This window comes from Myotis daubentonii, chromosome 9 (genome assembly GCF_963259705.1).
Source record: "Myotis daubentonii chromosome 9, mMyoDau2.1, whole genome shotgun sequence".
Classification (NCBI taxonomy): domain Eukaryota; kingdom Metazoa; phylum Chordata; class Mammalia; order Chiroptera; family Vespertilionidae; genus Myotis; species Myotis daubentonii.
Window position 1 is genome coordinate 1538939 of NC_081848.1, and position 18651 is coordinate 1557589.

Genomic DNA, 18651 nt, shown 5'->3' on the forward strand with positions numbered 1-18651 from the left:
TTCCTCATGTTGTGACCCAACCATAAAATTATTTTCGTTGCCACTTCATAACTGTCATGTTGCTGCTGTTATGAATCGTCATGTAAATATCTGATATGCAGGACGGTCTTAGACGACCCCTGTGAAAGGTCGTTCGACCGCCGAAGGGGTCGCGACCCACAGGTTGAGAACCGCTGCCTTAGGGGAAGACTACACAAAGCAGCCCCCAGGGACACAGCGTTCAGAAGGAAGAACTGAGCCTCGAGCATCACCCTCAGAGGCACCGCTTCCTGCGGCCGTCAGTGATTTCACGGTCCAAGTCACTGCCGACCATGTCTCACCCGGAGCTCCTCCACGTCTGGGTACTCGGACAGCTTCAGGCTGGAGGTGTCGAGGCGGCGCTGATAGTCCTCTAAACGCTGGGAAGCAGACGGGACAGAGCAAAGGTTACTGCTGCGGAGCTCAAAGCCTTCCCTGCTCCTAAGTCACACGGCACTGACTGAGCTCTGTGCGACACCAGACAGACGGACGCTCCACCTTCCTTCAGTTCTCCTTGGGCTTTGAGAGCTCTCCTAGTTCCTGTCTTACCTCTGGCTGTTCTTCAATCTTTTCGGACTCACAAGCTGGTATTTGTTTTCTGAGCATGTAAACCAGTGGTTCCCAAACTTATTCGGCCTACCACCCCCTTTCCAGAAAAAATATTACTCAGCGCCCCCTGGAAATTAATTTTTTTAAAATTTTAGTAGCAATTAAACAGAAAGATATATGTATTAATGTTTCTACCTTTTTCGTAAAATATAGTAAAGAAAGGTGTAAATTAGAAACATTGAAGTTTGAAATTATGAAACTGTTGAACTCAGCATAGAAAGGTAATACAACAAAGTTAAAACAAATGCACCTGTGGCCATCACCGCCCCCCCATCGCTGCAGCGCCCACCAGGGGGCGGTAGCGCCCACTTTGGGAATCACTGATGTAAACCATGTACATGACCCACAATTCAGAAGCTGCTGCAAGGCACAGAGTAAAAAGTAGGTCTCCCCACCCTGCTTGCTTGCCTCTCCACCCCATTTCTTGGGCAGCCTGTAAGAAAAATTCTAAGCAAATAGAATACATGCGTATGCTTGTCTCTGTACATGTTGTGTGTATATATCCTTCAACAAAAGACATGGTAGCCTAATATATTTATATACACTTTTCTATATGTACATATCACTCATCAATGGATCTCGGACATTGTCCCACATTAGCCTATATAGAAAGAAACAGCGGTCTCATATTTTTAGTGACTGCATGGTATTCAACTCTGAATGAACTATAGCTCATTACTGAAGGAAATGCAGGTTACTTCAAATCTTCTAACAAACAACATTGCAATAAAATGGCCTTAACGTATACTTTTGTCCACATGTGTAGATACAACTATAGAATAAATTTCTAAAGGAAGAACTGTTAGCTCAAAGGGTACATGCATTTTCCCCAAGATTATAAAATTCTCAAATACACAGAACAGTTTGACTGTGTACAGTGATTACCTAGATGCCTCCCACCTACATTCTACAAATAACACTCGCTTTTGTTTGTCATATACCCATCCTTCTAGTCATCCTCATCCCTCTATCCATCAATCCACTTTGTATTTTGCATGCATTTCAAAATAAATTGCAGACACAGGACACTTTACCTCTAAACATTTTAGCATTCCTGGTATAAACAAGAATTCAATATTTCTTTACAGTTCTTTTTATAAACTAAAATCTACAAACAGCGACATGCACACATCTTAAATGTAGCTTTCCATACGTTTTACAAACGCAAGTGCACCTGTGCAAACTCTATCAACTTATAAAATGCCGCTGCTCTCATATTTTCCTAATCAGTGTCTGTCCCCACATGCCCAGTGACAACCACCTTTCTGGCTTTCCCCCCATTGATTAGTTTATCCTGTTCTGGAAGTTTACATACATAGAATTACAAGTATATACTCTTCTTTTTCTTTTATCCTCATCCAAGCATATGTTTTTATTGGTTTGAGAGAGAGAGAGAGGAAGAAGGGATGGGGGTGGGAGGGAGAGAGAGACAGCGAGAGATAGAAACCTCGATATGAGAAAGAAACATCCACTGGTTGCCCCCCATACTTGCCCCAGCCTGGGAATAAACCCGCAACCTAGTTCAGTAATCAAACCTGCAACCTTTTGGAGTGTGAGAGACACCCTAAACAACTGACTACCTGCGTGTGCCCTTTCGTGTCTGGATTCTTTCTCTGGAATGTTTGCAAGGTTCATCCATGCCTCCTTCAGTAGGCCCTTCCTTTTTATTGCTGGTATTATTTTCTTTTATGATTACACCACATTTGGTTAATGTTATAGACAATCTTATAAGTCTCTGGGCATAAATTCATTTCTCTTGGGTAAATAATTAGGAAAAGAATGGCTGGGTCAAAGGACATATGAATATGTGTATTTTTAATGTACATAAGTATTGCCCTCTGGCGTTTGATTATTTTTTACTCGAATCACACACTGGCAAGTTCCCATTTTGCTATCGCCTCACCAATAGAGTCGTCATCATACTCAGTTCCTAAAAATTACATCCAGGTCCACGGACTCAGGAGGCCTCTGTGCGCTTGTGTCTGATCTTCGGTCCAGTGCGCCGAGAGCTGGGCCCATCAAGCCAACTGCTTCTGTGCGTGTTCCCTGATGTCTTCAATGAACTCAGTCTTCCTCCACTCATCCCAAATGTGCAAGGCAGAGACCTTGGTTTATTCCTGACATTCTCTCTCCTCAAATCCTTCTCTAAGTCAGGCAACACACTCTGTCAATTCCATCTTCTAAATACTTCTCCAAGCCTAGCACCGCTTGGAGCACCGGCATCGTCCTGGCCACGGAGACCCGTGAGCTCTTGCATCCGTTCCCGTCCCTCTCAGCCCTTTCTCCAGAGTAGATGGCTGACACTTATACAGTGAAAATCCGAGCAGGCCCTCTCCTCTTGAACGTCCATAATGAAGCCCTGTTGCTCTTAGAATAGAAACGTTTCTAACCAGGCCTACGGCAAGCATGTCAAACTCCCAGCCGGCACGCCGCATGCCTCAGCCCGCAGGCCATGAGCTTGATACGCTTGGTACAGAGCCCTCATGATATGGCCCATCCCCACTGCACCTCATTCCATGTCACTATGACTTGCGTTTCATCATGATAAACACAATAATCTCATCTTTAAGTTCCTCAAACAGACCATGCTTTTTTTTTTTTAAGTTTTGTTTTGTTTTTTTAATTGGAGAGAGAAGAAGGGAGAGGGAGGGATAGGAACATCTGAGAGAGAAACATAGATCGATCCAGCCCGCAGCCCCGGTCCTGTGCCCTGACGGGGAATCCACCCAGCGCCCTGCACGCCTAGCATCCTGAAATTCTCCGTCATTGAAGTTATCAACATTGACATAAAACACTTGCACTTTGATCTGCTCAATGACATTCCGTCCTGCTAGAAAAAAGCTCAGTGTGTGCCAGCACTGTGCTCACTTTTTAATCTCTCTGTGCCCTACACTCAGCACCCACAGATGCTCCCCGGTCACTGAATCCATGAATGGATGAGCAAACACGCAGCTGGAGATGCCCAAACAGTCAGCCAGAACTCTCACACTCTGCCCAGAGTGACCCAGACCCACCGACGATGTGAGCTAACAAATGTCCACCCTGCACTTATGCAGTGAGGTTTTCAATTGTTATTTCAGATTCCAGGTGTGGCTAATTTAATATTCTCACTATGCCATCCTGTATCTTTTTGCTTTTCCCTTCTTACCTGCTTGTTTTCTGCTTCCTTGACAGCCTGATTTACATAATTTAAGATCTGACGACAGTGATCAGCTGCTTTCTTCACCTTCTCCCTTTCTGTTGGCCACTCTAAACAAGGGCAAAAATCCAAATGTCAATGGAGGAAATCAGAAAAAAGTGTGTGTGTGTGTGTATCCTATCTAATAATAACCATGGTAATTGACCATACCTTCACTACACCTCCCACTGGCTAATCAACACAATATGCAAATTAATCGCCAACAAAGATGGCGGCTAATTTGCATACTACAGGCAGGGTGGTACAGCGCAGCTGCCAGCGCGAGCCGCCATCCTGGGCCGCAGGCCAGCCCCAGAAGCTGCCCAGAAGCTGGTGATCGGGGAGAGATGGGGGTCCCCTGCCCAGGCCTGACACCTCTGGCGGAGGCATTAGGCCTGGGCAAGGGGCCGATCCAGCGATCGGAGGGTGATGGGGGTCGACACCTCTGGCCGAGGCGTCAGGCCTGGGCGAGGGCGGACCCGGTGATTGGGGGGAGATAGGGTCCCCTGCCCAGGCCTGAAGCCTGGGCTAGAGGCGTCAGGCCTTGGGGGGGGGGGGGGGCAAGCCAGCAATTGGTGCGAACTACAGAGGAAACACCTTTTCTGACCAATCATTGGCTTAGCTCCCTGTATGCCACTGGTAATATTCTTAGTAACTTGGGTAATAAGAATCCAAAAAGGTGATCTAGGGTTTTTCCACCTTATTCCTGGTGAAAAAAACGAAGGTCCGCTGCTGGAGGGCTAAGAAATGTCATATCCTGCCCTAGCCCGTTTGGCTCAGTGGATAATGGCTTGGCCTGCCGATGGCTGGGTCTGGGTTCAATTCTCACCAAGGGCATGTACCTAGGTTGCAGGCTCCTCCCTGGCCGGGGCCCAGGTCAGGGCTCATGCAGGAGGCAACCAATCAAAGTGTTCCTCTCACTTTGATTTTTCTCTCTGTCTTTCCCTTTCTCTTCCATTCTCTAAAAATCAATGAAAACATATCCTCAGGTGAGGATAAAAAAAAAAAAAAAGAAATTATTATTATATGAAAGACACATCTTAAAATGCCTAAAGAAAGTTGTCATTTTTTCACGGTGAAGGGACTGGAGCCCGTGTTGATGAAAAAACCTTGCTGGGTGCGGTAACAGGCAGTGGCTGCAGCAGCGGGGTGATGGGGCTGGTGCCTTCCCCTGATCAGCCCGGTTGCCTCCCACAAAGGTAGGCCAGACTGCGGCTTAGGCCCTATCCCCAAGGGGAGCAGGGAGCGGGCCTAAGCCGTCAGTAGGACATCCCCTGAGGGCTCCCAGTATGTGAGAGGGGGCAGGCTGGGCTGAGGGACACCCCTTCCCCAGTGCACAAATTTCATGCACCGGGCCCCTTGAATATGTGTGTGTGTGTGTGTGTATGACTAAGCAATTGTTACGACGAAATGACCAGTCACTATGATGCACACTGACCACCAGGGACAGATGCTCAACACAGGAGCTGCCCCCAGCCCACAGGCCCTGATCAACTGATTGGGGCCAGGCCCCGGGCTGGGACAGGGAACAGGGGTGGGTGGCAGATGGGTCCCTTTCCCAGGGGGGCCGAGGGCTGGAGGTCAACTTCCCAGGTCCCTTCCCCTATCTGGCAGGCCCCAATCAGCCTGCTGCCTGCCTGCTATGGTGGCCTCCCCCACCACCCCTGGCGAGCAGGACCCGATCACCTGAACAGGGCCTGCCAGCCAACCTCCCAGTCCCTCCCCCTGGCCGGCAGGTCCCAATTGCCCAATCAGGGCCAGGCCCCAGGCTGGGACAGGGAACTGGGGGTGGGTGGCAGCAGATGCGGGCAGCGAGAGAAGGAGGAAGAGGGGTAGGTAGGGAACCGCTTGGCTTCCTCCATCGCCGGAGGCAACCCAAGCCTCCTGCTTGCTCCAGCTCTGTGGCCACTGCCATCTTAGTTGGGTTAATTTGCACACTCACTCCTGATTGGCTGGTGGGTGTAGTGGAGTGATAGAGTGATGGTTAATTTGCATGTTTTTCTTTTATTATATAGGATTTTGCTCTAGGATTTGGAAACCTGCAGGCACCAGAATGCTCTGAGAGACGTTTGTAGTTTTGTTGCTAAGCTTTTGAATTTCCATGAGTGCTGACCTGTGTACTTGGCAATGTTGTCCAAGAGGAGAGGGTACTTGGTGAGCCTCTGCATCTGGGTGGGAATGATGTCCTTCAGCTGCAGGCGCCGGCACAGTGGGTTACTCTCAGCGTCCTGCATGAAAGGGAGGGCGGAAATGATCCTGGTTATTAGGAGGGCACCTGTCATGGACCACATGTTCATTACATAAGTGTCTATAGCAGGGGTGGGCAAACTTTTTGACTCGAGGGCCACAATGGGTTCTTAAACTGGACCGGAGGGAGGGCCGGAACAAAAGCATGGATGGAGTGTTTGTGTGAACTAATATAAATTCAAAGTAAACATTATTACATAAAAGGGTACGGTCTTTTTTTTCAATAGTTTTATTCATTTCAAACGGGCCAGATCCGGCCCGCGGGCCGTAGTTTGCCCACGGCTCGTCTATAGCATCACAGCCCTGGTAATTAAATAAAACTTACCACATGCTAAGACATACCACTGCCACACTACACTTGTTTCTCTTTATCACTAGACCAATGGCTTGTTATCTGTTTAAGCAACAACTTAGAGCATCCATAATCAACTCCAAGAATCACTTTCTTGGGATACCACAGTTTTATCTTCACATATTCAGAAACTCTACTTTCGTGTGCTTATAACTGACATTCCTACCAAACCAACTAGCTGATATGCCAGCTGCCATCCCGAGGAGGCAGACCCACAGTTGGTAAAGTGCCAGACAATAAAGCATTTGAGGCTTTGCAGGCCTTACAGTCTCTGCACAACTTTCAACTCTGCTGTTTTAGAACAACAGCAGCCAATATGTCAATGAATGAACATGGCGATGTGTATTAAAAGTTCTGAGATGGCCCCCACATTCCCTCTGGTGTCCACACCTGTATAATCCCATTCCCGTGCTGTGGCCAGAACCTGGCATCGGATGGGACATCACAGCTGGGACTAGGCTACTACGGGTGGACTTCTGAAGTCTGTCGTAGGTGAGGCTGGCTTATCAAAGGAGCCTTTATTTTAAAGAAAAGCTCCGTCAGGGATATGCATTCCTACTCGCCTGGAATAAAGCAAACACTCACCTTCCAAACTGCCCACAGGGGCCGTGAAGCAAACAGATACGGCATCGGCTAGGAGCCAAGACAACAGACGAGGATCTCAGCTATGCATTGACAAGGATGTGAATTCTGCTAACAAGTGGGCCTAGAAGAGGACCCCCCAGCCCAGGTGAGAACTACAGGTGAAGGGAGGACCCAGCTGAAGTACACATCCTCCTCAACCCATACCAGGGCATCATGCATGGACAGTGTGTTACGTTCCTGTGCTTGTGGTAATTTACTATCTGGCAATAAAAAACTACCTGACTGTTTTCCAATAAAATGATTGACCAAAACAAGCAAGAGGATGGATATGGCCCCTGGGCTGTAGCTCACTGACCCTTGATCACTGCCCATGTATACCTCAATCGTCTGGCTGCTGTTATGTTCTTCTCTGGGCTTGTTGTAAACCCACTTCTATGTTTTGATGATATTATTTTAATAGTTTGCATGGCCATTTAGGGACAATATCTCCATGGCAATGTGAATGTCTATGTCAAGTATTTTAATCATGAATATACTCTTTATTTTTCACCATCCCAAGATCATCTTTCTACCATCAGAAAATGAAGAGGGCAGTTATAGCTTTAAAAAGCATTCACATAGATATAACCCTTGTGAAAGACAGGCTTAGACTCTACAATTGGTAAAACTATTTTTTCTCTCACAGTCACCCTAAACTCACCTGCACAAACGTCTGGAACCGAGAGTCCTTTTTCTGACGAGATTTGATCATTTCCAGGGCGAAGGGCTGGTTGCTGCAGAAGGTGGCGGCAGCGTGCTTCAGCTTCTCCTCCCCGGGCCCACTGAACTGCGCGAGAGACCAAGAACCGCCGGGGTGTGAGCTGACAGCAGGCCAAACACCGTGCGCGAGAGGACACAAGCCTTCAGGTATTTTAGTAAATATTCTCAGAAGACAAGAAACAAAGAACTTCACGTGCATGTGGGACATCCATGTTTCTCTATGAAAACATCTGATCCTGACACGGCCAAACCTTTCCTAATGACATTCTACTGGCTCTTCCTGTAGCCTGCACACTGACCCCTTTCCGGGCGATGCCACTTACACACTATGCTAGACAGAAAGGTTGGCACTGGGGAATTATGAGACATAAATATGAAAGAGATTGTGAGTGGTAAACACACCGTACAACACACAGATGCTGTGTCATAGAATTGCACACTTGAACCCTACATAATTTTATTAACCAATGTCACCCCAATAAATTTAATTAAAATAAATAAAATTTAAAAAAGTGTAAAAAAGACTGAGGTTACAATTTCATTTTCTTAGAATCTGACACCTTCACAAAAATGACTCTCTTATTGCTCCAGGAAGGAAATCCTGGCATTAGAGCTTGCTTTCGTACTCTGAAACCTAGGTCAGGTCAAAACTTTCCGGGGCAGCAATGAAATTAAGTCATCCACTGTTTCACTTGTGTAGAGGTGAGACATCTATGCTGCACATCTCTCTTGTGGAAGATCCAAGGGCCTGCGAATTTCTTACTAAAAATTATACTTTTTTAAACTGGTATTTTTAATATATGAATTTAAGTTTGTATATGCCATAATTTTAAAGTTTCTGATGAAACACCTAACAAGTGCTTCAACTCCTAATAGGCATTGTTTTTTTATAAAAAAAAAATTTTTCAAAATTTATTTCAGAGAGGAAGGGAGAGGGAAGAGATAGAAACATCAATGATGAGAGGGAATCACTGATCAGCTGCCTCCTGCAGGCCCCCTACTGGGGATGAAGCCCACACCCCAGGCATGTGCCTTAACTGGAATCTAACCTGGGACCCTTCAGTCTGCAGGCTGGCGCTCTATCCACTGAGCCAAACCAGCTAGGGCTAGAGCGCTCTTATAAGTAGAGGTCAAATAAATTTTTATAACCAGGTTTATATTTGTAATAATTGCTTTCATGATTTACAAATAAACTTTTCATATACTCTTCCCTTTAAAGCCATATTTTCAAAAGTTTGTACATGAAGATATTTTGTTAAAAATCCCTTTGTAGTGCATGTGCAGATAAATTCAGAGTATTTTTTCAACTAGGACACATACAAGTGGAATTGTAATCGGGGATAACTAGTGGCTCGGTGCATGAAATTTTTTTTAAAATATATTTTGTTGATTTTTTTACAGAGAGGAAGGGAGAGGGATAGAGAGTTAGAAACATCGATGAGAGAGAAACATTGATCAGCTGCCTCCTGCACACTTCCCACTGGGTATGTGCCTGCAACCAAGGCACATGCCTTGGCCGGAATCGAACCTGGGACCCTTGAGTCCACAGGCCGACGCTCTATCCACCGAGCCAAACTGGTTAGGGTGCGGTGCATAAAATTTGTGCACTTGGGGTGGGGAGTCCCCCAGCCTTGCCTGTGCCCTGTCACAGTGTGGGAGCCCCATGATCCATTGCCCCAAAGAGGTAGGCCTCTGTGAGCCTCACATCCCCAGGGCCAGCGCTGGGAACACAAGCCTCACATACCCGGGGCTGGTGCCAGGGGCAGCGACGCGAGCCTCCGCAAACCTCACACGGCAGAAGTTCCCGCCCAGTAGCTGCTTGCTCATTCACTTACTCGCTCATTCATTCACTCATTCACTCATTCACTCACTCACTCAGCAAACCCTCTCAGGTCCCTGGCACCAGGCCAGGCACTGAAGGTGAAGCAGGATAAGACAGAGCTATGTCCTCAAGATGTTAGTGATTCAGTAGGGCGAAGCAGGCACATGAACAAGGCAGTTGTACACACAGACGCACTGTACTGGGTTCGGTGAGGGCTGTAACTAACGCCAATTTTATTCTCTTGATAAAAATGGGGCCTCAGGAGCCAGGCCACCCCAAGCCTGTAGGCCTGTGCCTAGGCCAGGAGTGGCCGGGGTCCCGGAACATGACAGAGGGTGCAGGTCGGGCTGAGGGGTCTGGCCCCACCCCTAACCCTCTCCCCCAAGTGCACAAATTTTTGTGCACCGGGCCACTAGTCCTATATAATAAACGACCGGTCACTATGATGTGCACTGACCACCAGGGGCAGACACTCAACGCAGGAGCTGCTCCCTAGTGGTCAGTGTGCTCCCACAGGGGGTGTGCTGCTCAGCCGGGCTCCTGGACTGTGAGAGGGCGCAGGCTAGGCTGAGGGATCCCCTGAGTGTATGAATTTCGTGCACTGGGCCTCTAGTACAGTCATAATAGGAGACTTTAACACCTGAATGTCATCAATAGATACATCTTGCAAACAAAAAAATCAACAATGTAAAAAAGATCTTAAACAACACACTAGATCAGATGGATTTAATTGATATTTATAGAACGTTTCATCCCAAAGCTGCAGAATATACATTCTATTCAAGAACACAAGGAACATTCTCAAAGATAGACCATTGTTAGGACAGAAAATAATTCTTAACAAATAAGATTGAAATCTTATATAGCATCTTCTTGAATCACAATGGCATGATACTAGAAATCAACTGTAATAAAAAAAACACACCAAAACATTAAAACACATGGAGGCTAAATAGTATGTTATTAAACAACGAATGGGATACTAATATCAAACAAGAAATCAAAAGTTACCTAAAAACAAATGAAAATGAACACATAACAACCCAAAAGCTATGGGACAGAGTGAAAACAATCCTGAGAGGGAAGTTCATAGCATCACAGGCCTATCTCAAGAAGAAAAATATAAGTAAACAATCTAACACTACACCTGGAGAATAAAAAGAACTCAACAAAAAATAAATACGAAAAACAAAATAAAAAAACAAACAAGAAAAGCCCAGAATGAGGGGAAGGAAATAATAAAGATCAGAGAAGAAATAAGTAACATAGAGAATAAAAATAAAATACAAAAATCAATAAAACCAAGAGCTAGTTCTTTGAAAAGATAAGATTGATTAACCTTTAGCCAGACTCATCAAGAAACACGCCCTAGCCCATTTGGCTCAGTGGATAGAGTGTCTGCAGACTGAAGGTTCCCAGGTTCCATTCCAGTCAAGGGCACATGCCTAGGTTGCTGCTTGATCCCCAGAAGGGGGCGTGCAAGGGCAGCCGATCATGATTCTCTCTCATCATTGATGTTTCTCTTTCTCTCTCTCCCTTCCTCTCTCAAACAAAGAGGACCCAAATAAATTGATCAAAGAGGTGAAGGAACAACTGACATCACAGAAATACAAAGGATTGTTAGAAAATACTATGAGCAACTATATGACAACAAATAGAACAACCTAGGAGAAATGGACAAATTCCTAGAAACATACAATCTTTGAAAACTCTATCAAGAAAAATCTGGCAACCTGAATAGATGGATAACAACTAATGAAACTGAAACAGTAACCAAAAACTCCCCGCAAACAAAAGTCCTGGACCCGATGGCTTCACAGGCAAATTTAACCAACCTTTCAAAAAAGAACTAACACCCATCCTTCTCAACTATGTCAAAAAATTCAAGAGGAGGTATGACTCCCAAGCTTTTTTGGGGGGAGGCCAGCATTATTCTAATTCCAAAGATGCTACAGAGAAAGAAAATTATAGGTCAAAATCCCTTATGAACATAGAGGCTAAAATCCTCAAGAAAATATTAGCAACCTGGATCCAGCAATACATTAAAAAGATCATATACAATGACCAAGTGGGATTTATCCGGGGATACAAGGTTTGTAATACATTCACAAGCCAATAAATACGATACATCACATAAACAAAATGGATAAAAATCATATATCAATCAATGCAGAAAAACCATTCAACAAAACCCAGCATTCGTTTATGATAAAGACTCTCAGCAAAGTGGGACTAGAGGGATCATACATCAACATAATAAAGGCCATAGGTGACAAACCTACAGCCAACATCATATTCAGTGGGAATAACTAAAACCATTTCCCCTAATAATAGGAACAAGACAGGGATGTCCACTCTTATTCAACATAGTACTCTAAGTCCTAGCCACAGCGAACAGACAAGAAGAAATAAAAGGCAGCAAAAGTGAAAAGGAGGAAGTCAAATGGTAATTATTTGCAGATGGCATGATACTGTAAACAGGAAACCCTAAAGAATCTATAGAAAACTACTAGATTTAGTAAATGAATTTGGCAAAGTAACAGGTTACAAAGTTAATATTCAGAAATTGGTGACACTTTTATACTCCAATAATGAACTATCAGGAAAGGAAACTAAGAAAACTTTCCCATTTACAATTGCCTCAAAAAAAAAAAAACAAAATGCCTAGGAATAAATTTAACCAAGGAGGTAAAAGACCTGTATTTGGAAAATTATAAGATGCTGAAGAAAGAAATTGAACAAAAAATGTAAATAACATTATACACTGTGCTCATGGACAGGAAAAATTAACATTGTTAAAATGTCCATACTACCCAAAGCAATCTCTAGATTCAATGCAATTCCTATCACAATACCAATGGTGTGTTTCATAGACCCAGAAAAAAAATAATCCAAAAATTTATATGGAACCAGAATAGCCCTGAATAGGCACAGCAATCTTGAGAAAGAACAAAGTTGGAGGTATCATGCTACCTGATATCAAACTATACTCCTAGGCGATTGTAATCCAAACAGCCTGGTACTGGCATAAAAAAAAGATCATTGGAAGAGAATAGGGAGCCCAGAAATAAACCAATGCCTATATAGTCAAGTAATATTTGACAAAGCAAGGAAAAACATATAATGGGGTAAAGAACATCTATTCAATAGAGGATGTTGGGAAAATTGCACAGATACATGCAAAAAAATGAAACTAGACCACTTTCTTACGACACACATGAGAATGGATTAAAGATTTAAATATAAAACCTCAAACCACAAAACTCCTAGGGAAAACATAGGCAGTAATATCTCTGGTATTTCTTTTAGCAATATTTTTTTCTGACATATCTCTTTGGGCAAAAGAAACAAAAGAAAAAGTACACAATGGGACCACATCAAACTAAAAAGTTTTGCACAGCAAGGGAAACCATCAGCAAAACAAAAAGACAACCTACTGAATAGCAGAATATATTCAGCAATGAACATCTGATAAGGGGTTAATATAAAAAATTTATAAAGAACTCAGATATCTCAACGCCAAAAAACGCAAACAATTCAATTTAAAAATAGGCAGAGGGCCTGAATAGATACTTCTCCAAACAAGATATACAGATGATGGCCAATAGCCATTTAAAAAGATGCCCAAAGTCACTAATCACCAGAGAAATGCAAATTAAAACCGCAAGATACCACCCTACACCTGTCAGAATGGCTATCATCAATAAATCACCAAACAAGTGTTGACAAGCATGTGGAGAAAAGGGAACCCTTGTGCACTGTTGGTGTGAATGCAGGTGCAGCCACTGTGGAAAGAAATATGGAGGTTTCTCAAACAATTAAAACTACCTTATGACCTGGCAATGCCACTCCTGGGTATATATCCCAAGAATCCCAAAGCACTAATTTGAAAAGTTACATGCACCCCTATGTTCATTGCAGCATTATTTACAACTAGAGGCACGAAGGGGGGTGTTCCTCAGCCTCGTCTGCACCCTCTCCAATATGGGAGCCCTTGGGGGATGTCCGACTGCCGGTTTAGGCCTGATTGAGCCTAAACTGGCAGTCAGACATCCCTCTGACAATCTGGAACCACTGGCTCCTAACTGCTTGCCTGCCTTATTGCCCCTAACTGCTTCTGCCTGCCAGCCTAATCGCCCCCTAACCACTCCCCTGCTGGCCTGATTGACGCCTAACCGCTCCCTGCTGGCCTGATCGCCCCCAACTTCCCTCCCCTGCCATGACCCACCTCCTCCACTGGGCCCGGCCTCCGCTTGCGGCCATTTTGTGATGGCCATCTTGTGATGACGTTAGGATGTGATGCATGAGTGCCAAGAAGGTGAGCAAACATATTAAGAACAGTATGCCATATATGCCAGGTCCCTTGAAACAGCAAGGATGGACCGGCTCCTAGCAAATTCCCCCTTTTTTATTTTTTAAAAGCAGGCATTAAAAAGAAAAACCCCAAATGCTCTCTTGTATCCATTTTAAGAGTAGGACTGGCGCTTTCCGCTATTACCTGAGTCCTGATCTATCACCCCAGGGAGAGCGTGACGACCACCTAGGCTATTTTTAGTATAGATACTAGAGGCCCGATGCATGGAATTTGTGCAAGAGTAGGCCTTCCTTCCCCTGGCTACCGGCACTGGCTTTCCTCTGGCACCTGGGACCCGGGCTTCCCTCCAGCCATCAGCTTCTTCTGGAAGGATGTCCAGTCTAATTAGCATATTATGCTTTTATGATCATAGATAATAAACAAGATATAGAAGCAACCCAAGTGTCTATCAGTAAGTGAGTGGTGTGGTGCTGGGGTCCCACCCCAGCAGGTCCAGGGGTCCCCAAAGGTGTGGACGGAGTCGGCGAAGAAGGAATGACACAGAGGCAGCGTTCAGTTGATCAGCGTGGTTGGGTTCTCTTGCCTGGTTCTATTGCCAGGTTCTGTAGGTTCTCCAGCCAGGTTCTGTAGCCAGGTTCTGTCCAAGATCTTTAGCCAGGTTCTCTCGCTAGGTTCTGTCTCCAGGTTCTGTCTCCAGTTTCTGTCCAGGATCTTTTGCCATGTTCTCTCCAGCGAAGTTCTTCTGTCTCTAGGTTCTGTGTCTAGGTTCTGTGTCCTGTTGTCTTGTTACATCTGTATTTATACCAGTTGATTCCAATCCTATCAATCTCTATTCCAAAGGTTAGGGCGTTCCTTATCTCCATTCCAGGGAGTAAAGATTATGTAGCTTAAGCATGATTGTTCATAGTTAAAGTGATTAATTACCTGCCTGGCACTTAATTAAGGGGTTTTATTCCCTCCCTAACTTCAGGGGAAAATCCCTACCTGGGGAAACAACCTTTCTCAGAGAGGTGACCTTGGTTAAAACACATAGTGCCAAGAAGGTGAGCTAACATATTAAGAACAGTATGCCATATATGCCAGGTCCCTTGAAACAGCAAGGATGGACCGGCTCCTGGCAAATTCCCCCTTTTTTATTTTTTAAAAGCAGGCATTAAAAAGAAAAACCCCAAATGCTCTCTTGTATCCATTTTAAGAGTAGGATTGGCGCTTTCCGCTATTACCTGAGTCCTGATCTATCACCCCAGGGAGAGCTTGCCAATCCTGCACTTTCCCGGGGTGGAAAGGCTGCAGTGGGGTTAAGGATAAGGCTCCTTGGGCCTACCTCCTCCCATGCCTTTACATTTACCTTTCCTTCCTCAGAAAAGCATGGACATACTTCTTGTATAAAACGTTCTGTCTGACTGGGAGTAACCTTAATTCCTCTGCTAGCAAGCATATGTGTTAAAAGATCAATACAGAGTCTTATTTCTTTAGACTCAGTTTGGCACATCTTCCTAATCTAAAGATCAATAGAGTCTTCTTTCTTTGGACTCAGTATGGCACATCTTCTCAATCTAAGTTCTGTACTATCTACCTTCTTACCCTACTTATCCTCTATAGGGGGGTCTGCAGTACCCTGGTGGAGTCCTATCCATCCCGAGTGTGGGGTTCTCAATGTGGGGGGTGGGGCGCTTACCTAGGGGAATCCTGTTCGAGGGGTTCCCAAAGGTGTGGATGGAGTCGGCGAAGACTATCCACCCTCTTCCTACGGTGGAGTCCTATCCATCCCGAGAGTGGGGCTTACCTAGGGGTCCCTGTTCGGGTGCCAGATGCTGGGGTCCCACCCCAGCAGGTCCAGGGGTCCCCAAAGGTGTGGACGGAGTCGGCGAAGAAGGAATGACACAGAGGCAGCGTTCAGTTGATCAGCGTGGTTGGGTTCTCTTGCCTGGTTCTATTGCCAGGTTCTGTAGGTTCTCCAGCCAGGTTCTGTAGCCAGGTTCTGTCCAAGATCTTTAGCCAGGTTCTCTCGCTAGGTTCTGTCTCCAGGTTCTGTCTCCAGTTTCTGTCCAGGATCTTTTGCCATGTTCTCTCCAGCGAAGTTCTTCTGTCTCTAGGTTCTGTGTCTAGGTTCTGTGTCCTGTTGTCTTGTTACATCTGTATTTATACCAGTTGATTCCAATCCTATCAATCTCTATTCCAAAGGTTAGGGCGTTCCTTATCTCCATTCCAGGGAGTAAAGATTATGTAGCTTAAGCATGATTGTTCATAGTTAAAGTGATTAATTACCTGCCTGGCACTTAATTAAGGGGTTTTATTCCCTCCCTAACTTCAGGGGAAAATCCCTACCTGGGGAAACAACCTTTCTCAGAGAGGTGACCTTGGTTAAAACACATAGTGCCAAGAAGGTGAGCAAACATATTAAGAACAGTATGCCATATATGCCAGGTCCCTTGAAACAGCAAGGATGGACCGGCTCCCGGCAAATTCCCCCTTTTTTATTTTGTAAAAGCAGGCATTAAAAAGAAAAACCCCAAATGCTCTCTTGTATCCATTTTAAGAGTAGGATTGGCGCTTTCCGCTATTACCTGAGTCCTGATCTATCATCCCAGGGAGAGCTTGCCAATCCTGCACTTTCCTGGGGTGGAAAGGCTGCAGTGGGGTTAAGGATAAGGCTCCTTGGGCCTACCTCCTCCCATGCCTTTACATTTACCTTTCCTTCCTCAGAAAAGCATGGACATACTTCTTGTATAAAACGTTCTGTCTGACTGGGAGTAACCTTAATTCCTCTGCTAGCAAGCATATGTGTTAAAAGATCAATACAGAGTCTTATTTCTTTAGACTCAGTTTGGCACATCTTCCTAATCTAAAGATCAATAGAGTCTTCTTTCTTTGGACTCAGTATGGCACATCTTCTCAATCTAAGTTCTGTACTATCTACCTTCTTACCCTACTTATCCTCTATAGGGGGGTCTGCAGTACCCTGGTGGAGTCCTATCCATCCCGAGTGTGGGGTTCTCAATGTGGGGGGTGGGGGGGGGGCGCTTACCTAGGGGAATCCTGTTCGAGGGGTTCCCAAAGGTGTGGATGGAGTCGGCGAAGACTATCCACCCTCTTCCTACGGTGGAGTCCTATCCATCCCGAGAGTGGGGCTTACCTAGGGGTCCCTGTTCGGGTGCCAGATGCTGGGGTCCCACCCCAGCAGGTCCAGGGGTCCCCAAAGGTGTGGACGGAGTCGGCGAAGAAGGAATGACACAGAGGCAGCGTTCAGTTGATCAGCGTGGTTGGGTTCTCTTGCCTGGTTCTATTGCCAGGTTCTGTAGGTTCTCCAGCCAGGTTCTGTAGCCAGGTTCTGTCCAAGATCTTTAGCCAGGTTCTCTCGCTAGGTTCTGTCTCCAGGTTCTGTCTCCAGTTTCTGTCCAGGATCTTTTGCCATGTTCTCTCCAGCGAAGTTCTTCTGTCTCTAGGTTCTGTGTCTAGGTTCTGTGTCCTGTTGTCTTGTTACATCTGTATTTATACCAGTTGATTCCAATCCTATCAATCTCTATTCCAAAGGTTAGGGCGTTCCTTATCTCCATTCCAGGGAGTAAAGATTATGTAGCTTAAGCATGATTGTTCATAGTTAAAGTGATTAATTACCTGCCTGGCACTTAATTAAGGGGTTTTATTCCCTCCCTAACTTCAGGGGAAAATCCCTACCTGGGGAAACAACCTTTCTCAGAGAAGTGACCTTGGTTAAAACACATAGTGCCAAGAAGGTGAGCAAACATATTAAGAACAGTATGCCATATATGCCAGGTCCCTTGAAACAGCAAGGATGGACCGGCTCCCGGCAAATTCCCCCTTTTTTATTTTGTAAAAGCAGGCATTAAAAAGAAAAACCCCAAATGCTCTCTTGTATCCATTTTAAGAGTAGGATTGGCGCTTTCCGCTATTACCTGAGTCCTGATCTATCATCCCAGGGAGAGCTTGCCAATCCTGCACTTTCCTGGGGTGGAAAGGCTGCAGTGGGGTTAAGGATAAGGCTCCTTGGGCCTACCTCCTCCCATGCCTTTACATTTACCTTTCCTTCCTCAGAAAAGCATGGACATACTTCTTGTATAAAACGTTCTGTCTGACTGGGAGTAACCTTAATTCCTCTGCTAGCAAGCATATGTGTTAAAAGATCAATACAGAGTCTTATTTCTTTAGACTCAGTTTGGCACATCTTCCTAATCTAAAGATCAATAGAGTCTTCTTTCTTTGGACTCAGTATGGCACATCTTCTCAATCTAAGTTCTGTACTATCTACCTTCTTACCCTACTTATCCTCTATAGGGGGGTCTGCAGTACCCTGGTGGAGTCCTATCCATCCCGAGTGTGGGGTTCTCAATGTGGGGGGTGGGGGGGGGGGCGCTTACCTAGGGGAATCCTGTTCGAGGGGTTCCCAAAGGTGTGGATGGAGTCGGCGAAGACTATCCACCCTCTTCCTACGGTGGAGTCCTATCCATCCCGAGAGTGGGGCTTACCTAGGGGTCCCTGTTCGGGTGCCAGATGCTGGGGTCCCACCCCAGCAGGTCCAGGGGTCCCCAAAGGTGTGGACGGAGTCGGCGAAGAAGGAATGACACAGAGGCAGCGTTCAGTTGATCAGCGTGGTTGGGTTCTCTTGCCTGGTTCTATTGCCAGGTTCTGTAGGTTCTCCAGCCAGGTTCTGTAGCCAGGTTCTGTCCAAGATCTTTAGCCAGGTTCTCTCGCTAGGTTCTGTCTCCAGGTTCTGTCTCCAGTTTCTGTCCAGGATCTTTTGCCAT

General features: G+C 45.5%; 1 protein-coding gene across 5 annotated transcripts in view; it reads right to left on the reverse strand.

The window, feature by feature from the left end:
- Positions 1 to 18651, reverse strand: part of ARHGEF12 (Rho guanine nucleotide exchange factor 12) — a 204515-nt gene that overhangs the window by 19563 nt on the left and 166301 nt on the right. For all 5 annotated transcript variants that reach the window (XM_059707604.1, XM_059707606.1, XM_059707605.1 and 2 more), the window contains 4 exons: positions 7690 to 7815; positions 5919 to 6033; positions 3776 to 3876; positions 321 to 398 (listed from right to left, as the gene is read on the reverse strand). In XM_059707604.1, coding sequence (XP_059563587.1) covers positions 321 to 398; positions 3776 to 3876; positions 5919 to 6033; positions 7690 to 7815 — 420 coding nt within the window. The remainder of the gene's footprint in view (positions 1 to 320; positions 399 to 3775; positions 3877 to 5918; positions 6034 to 7689; positions 7816 to 18651) is intronic.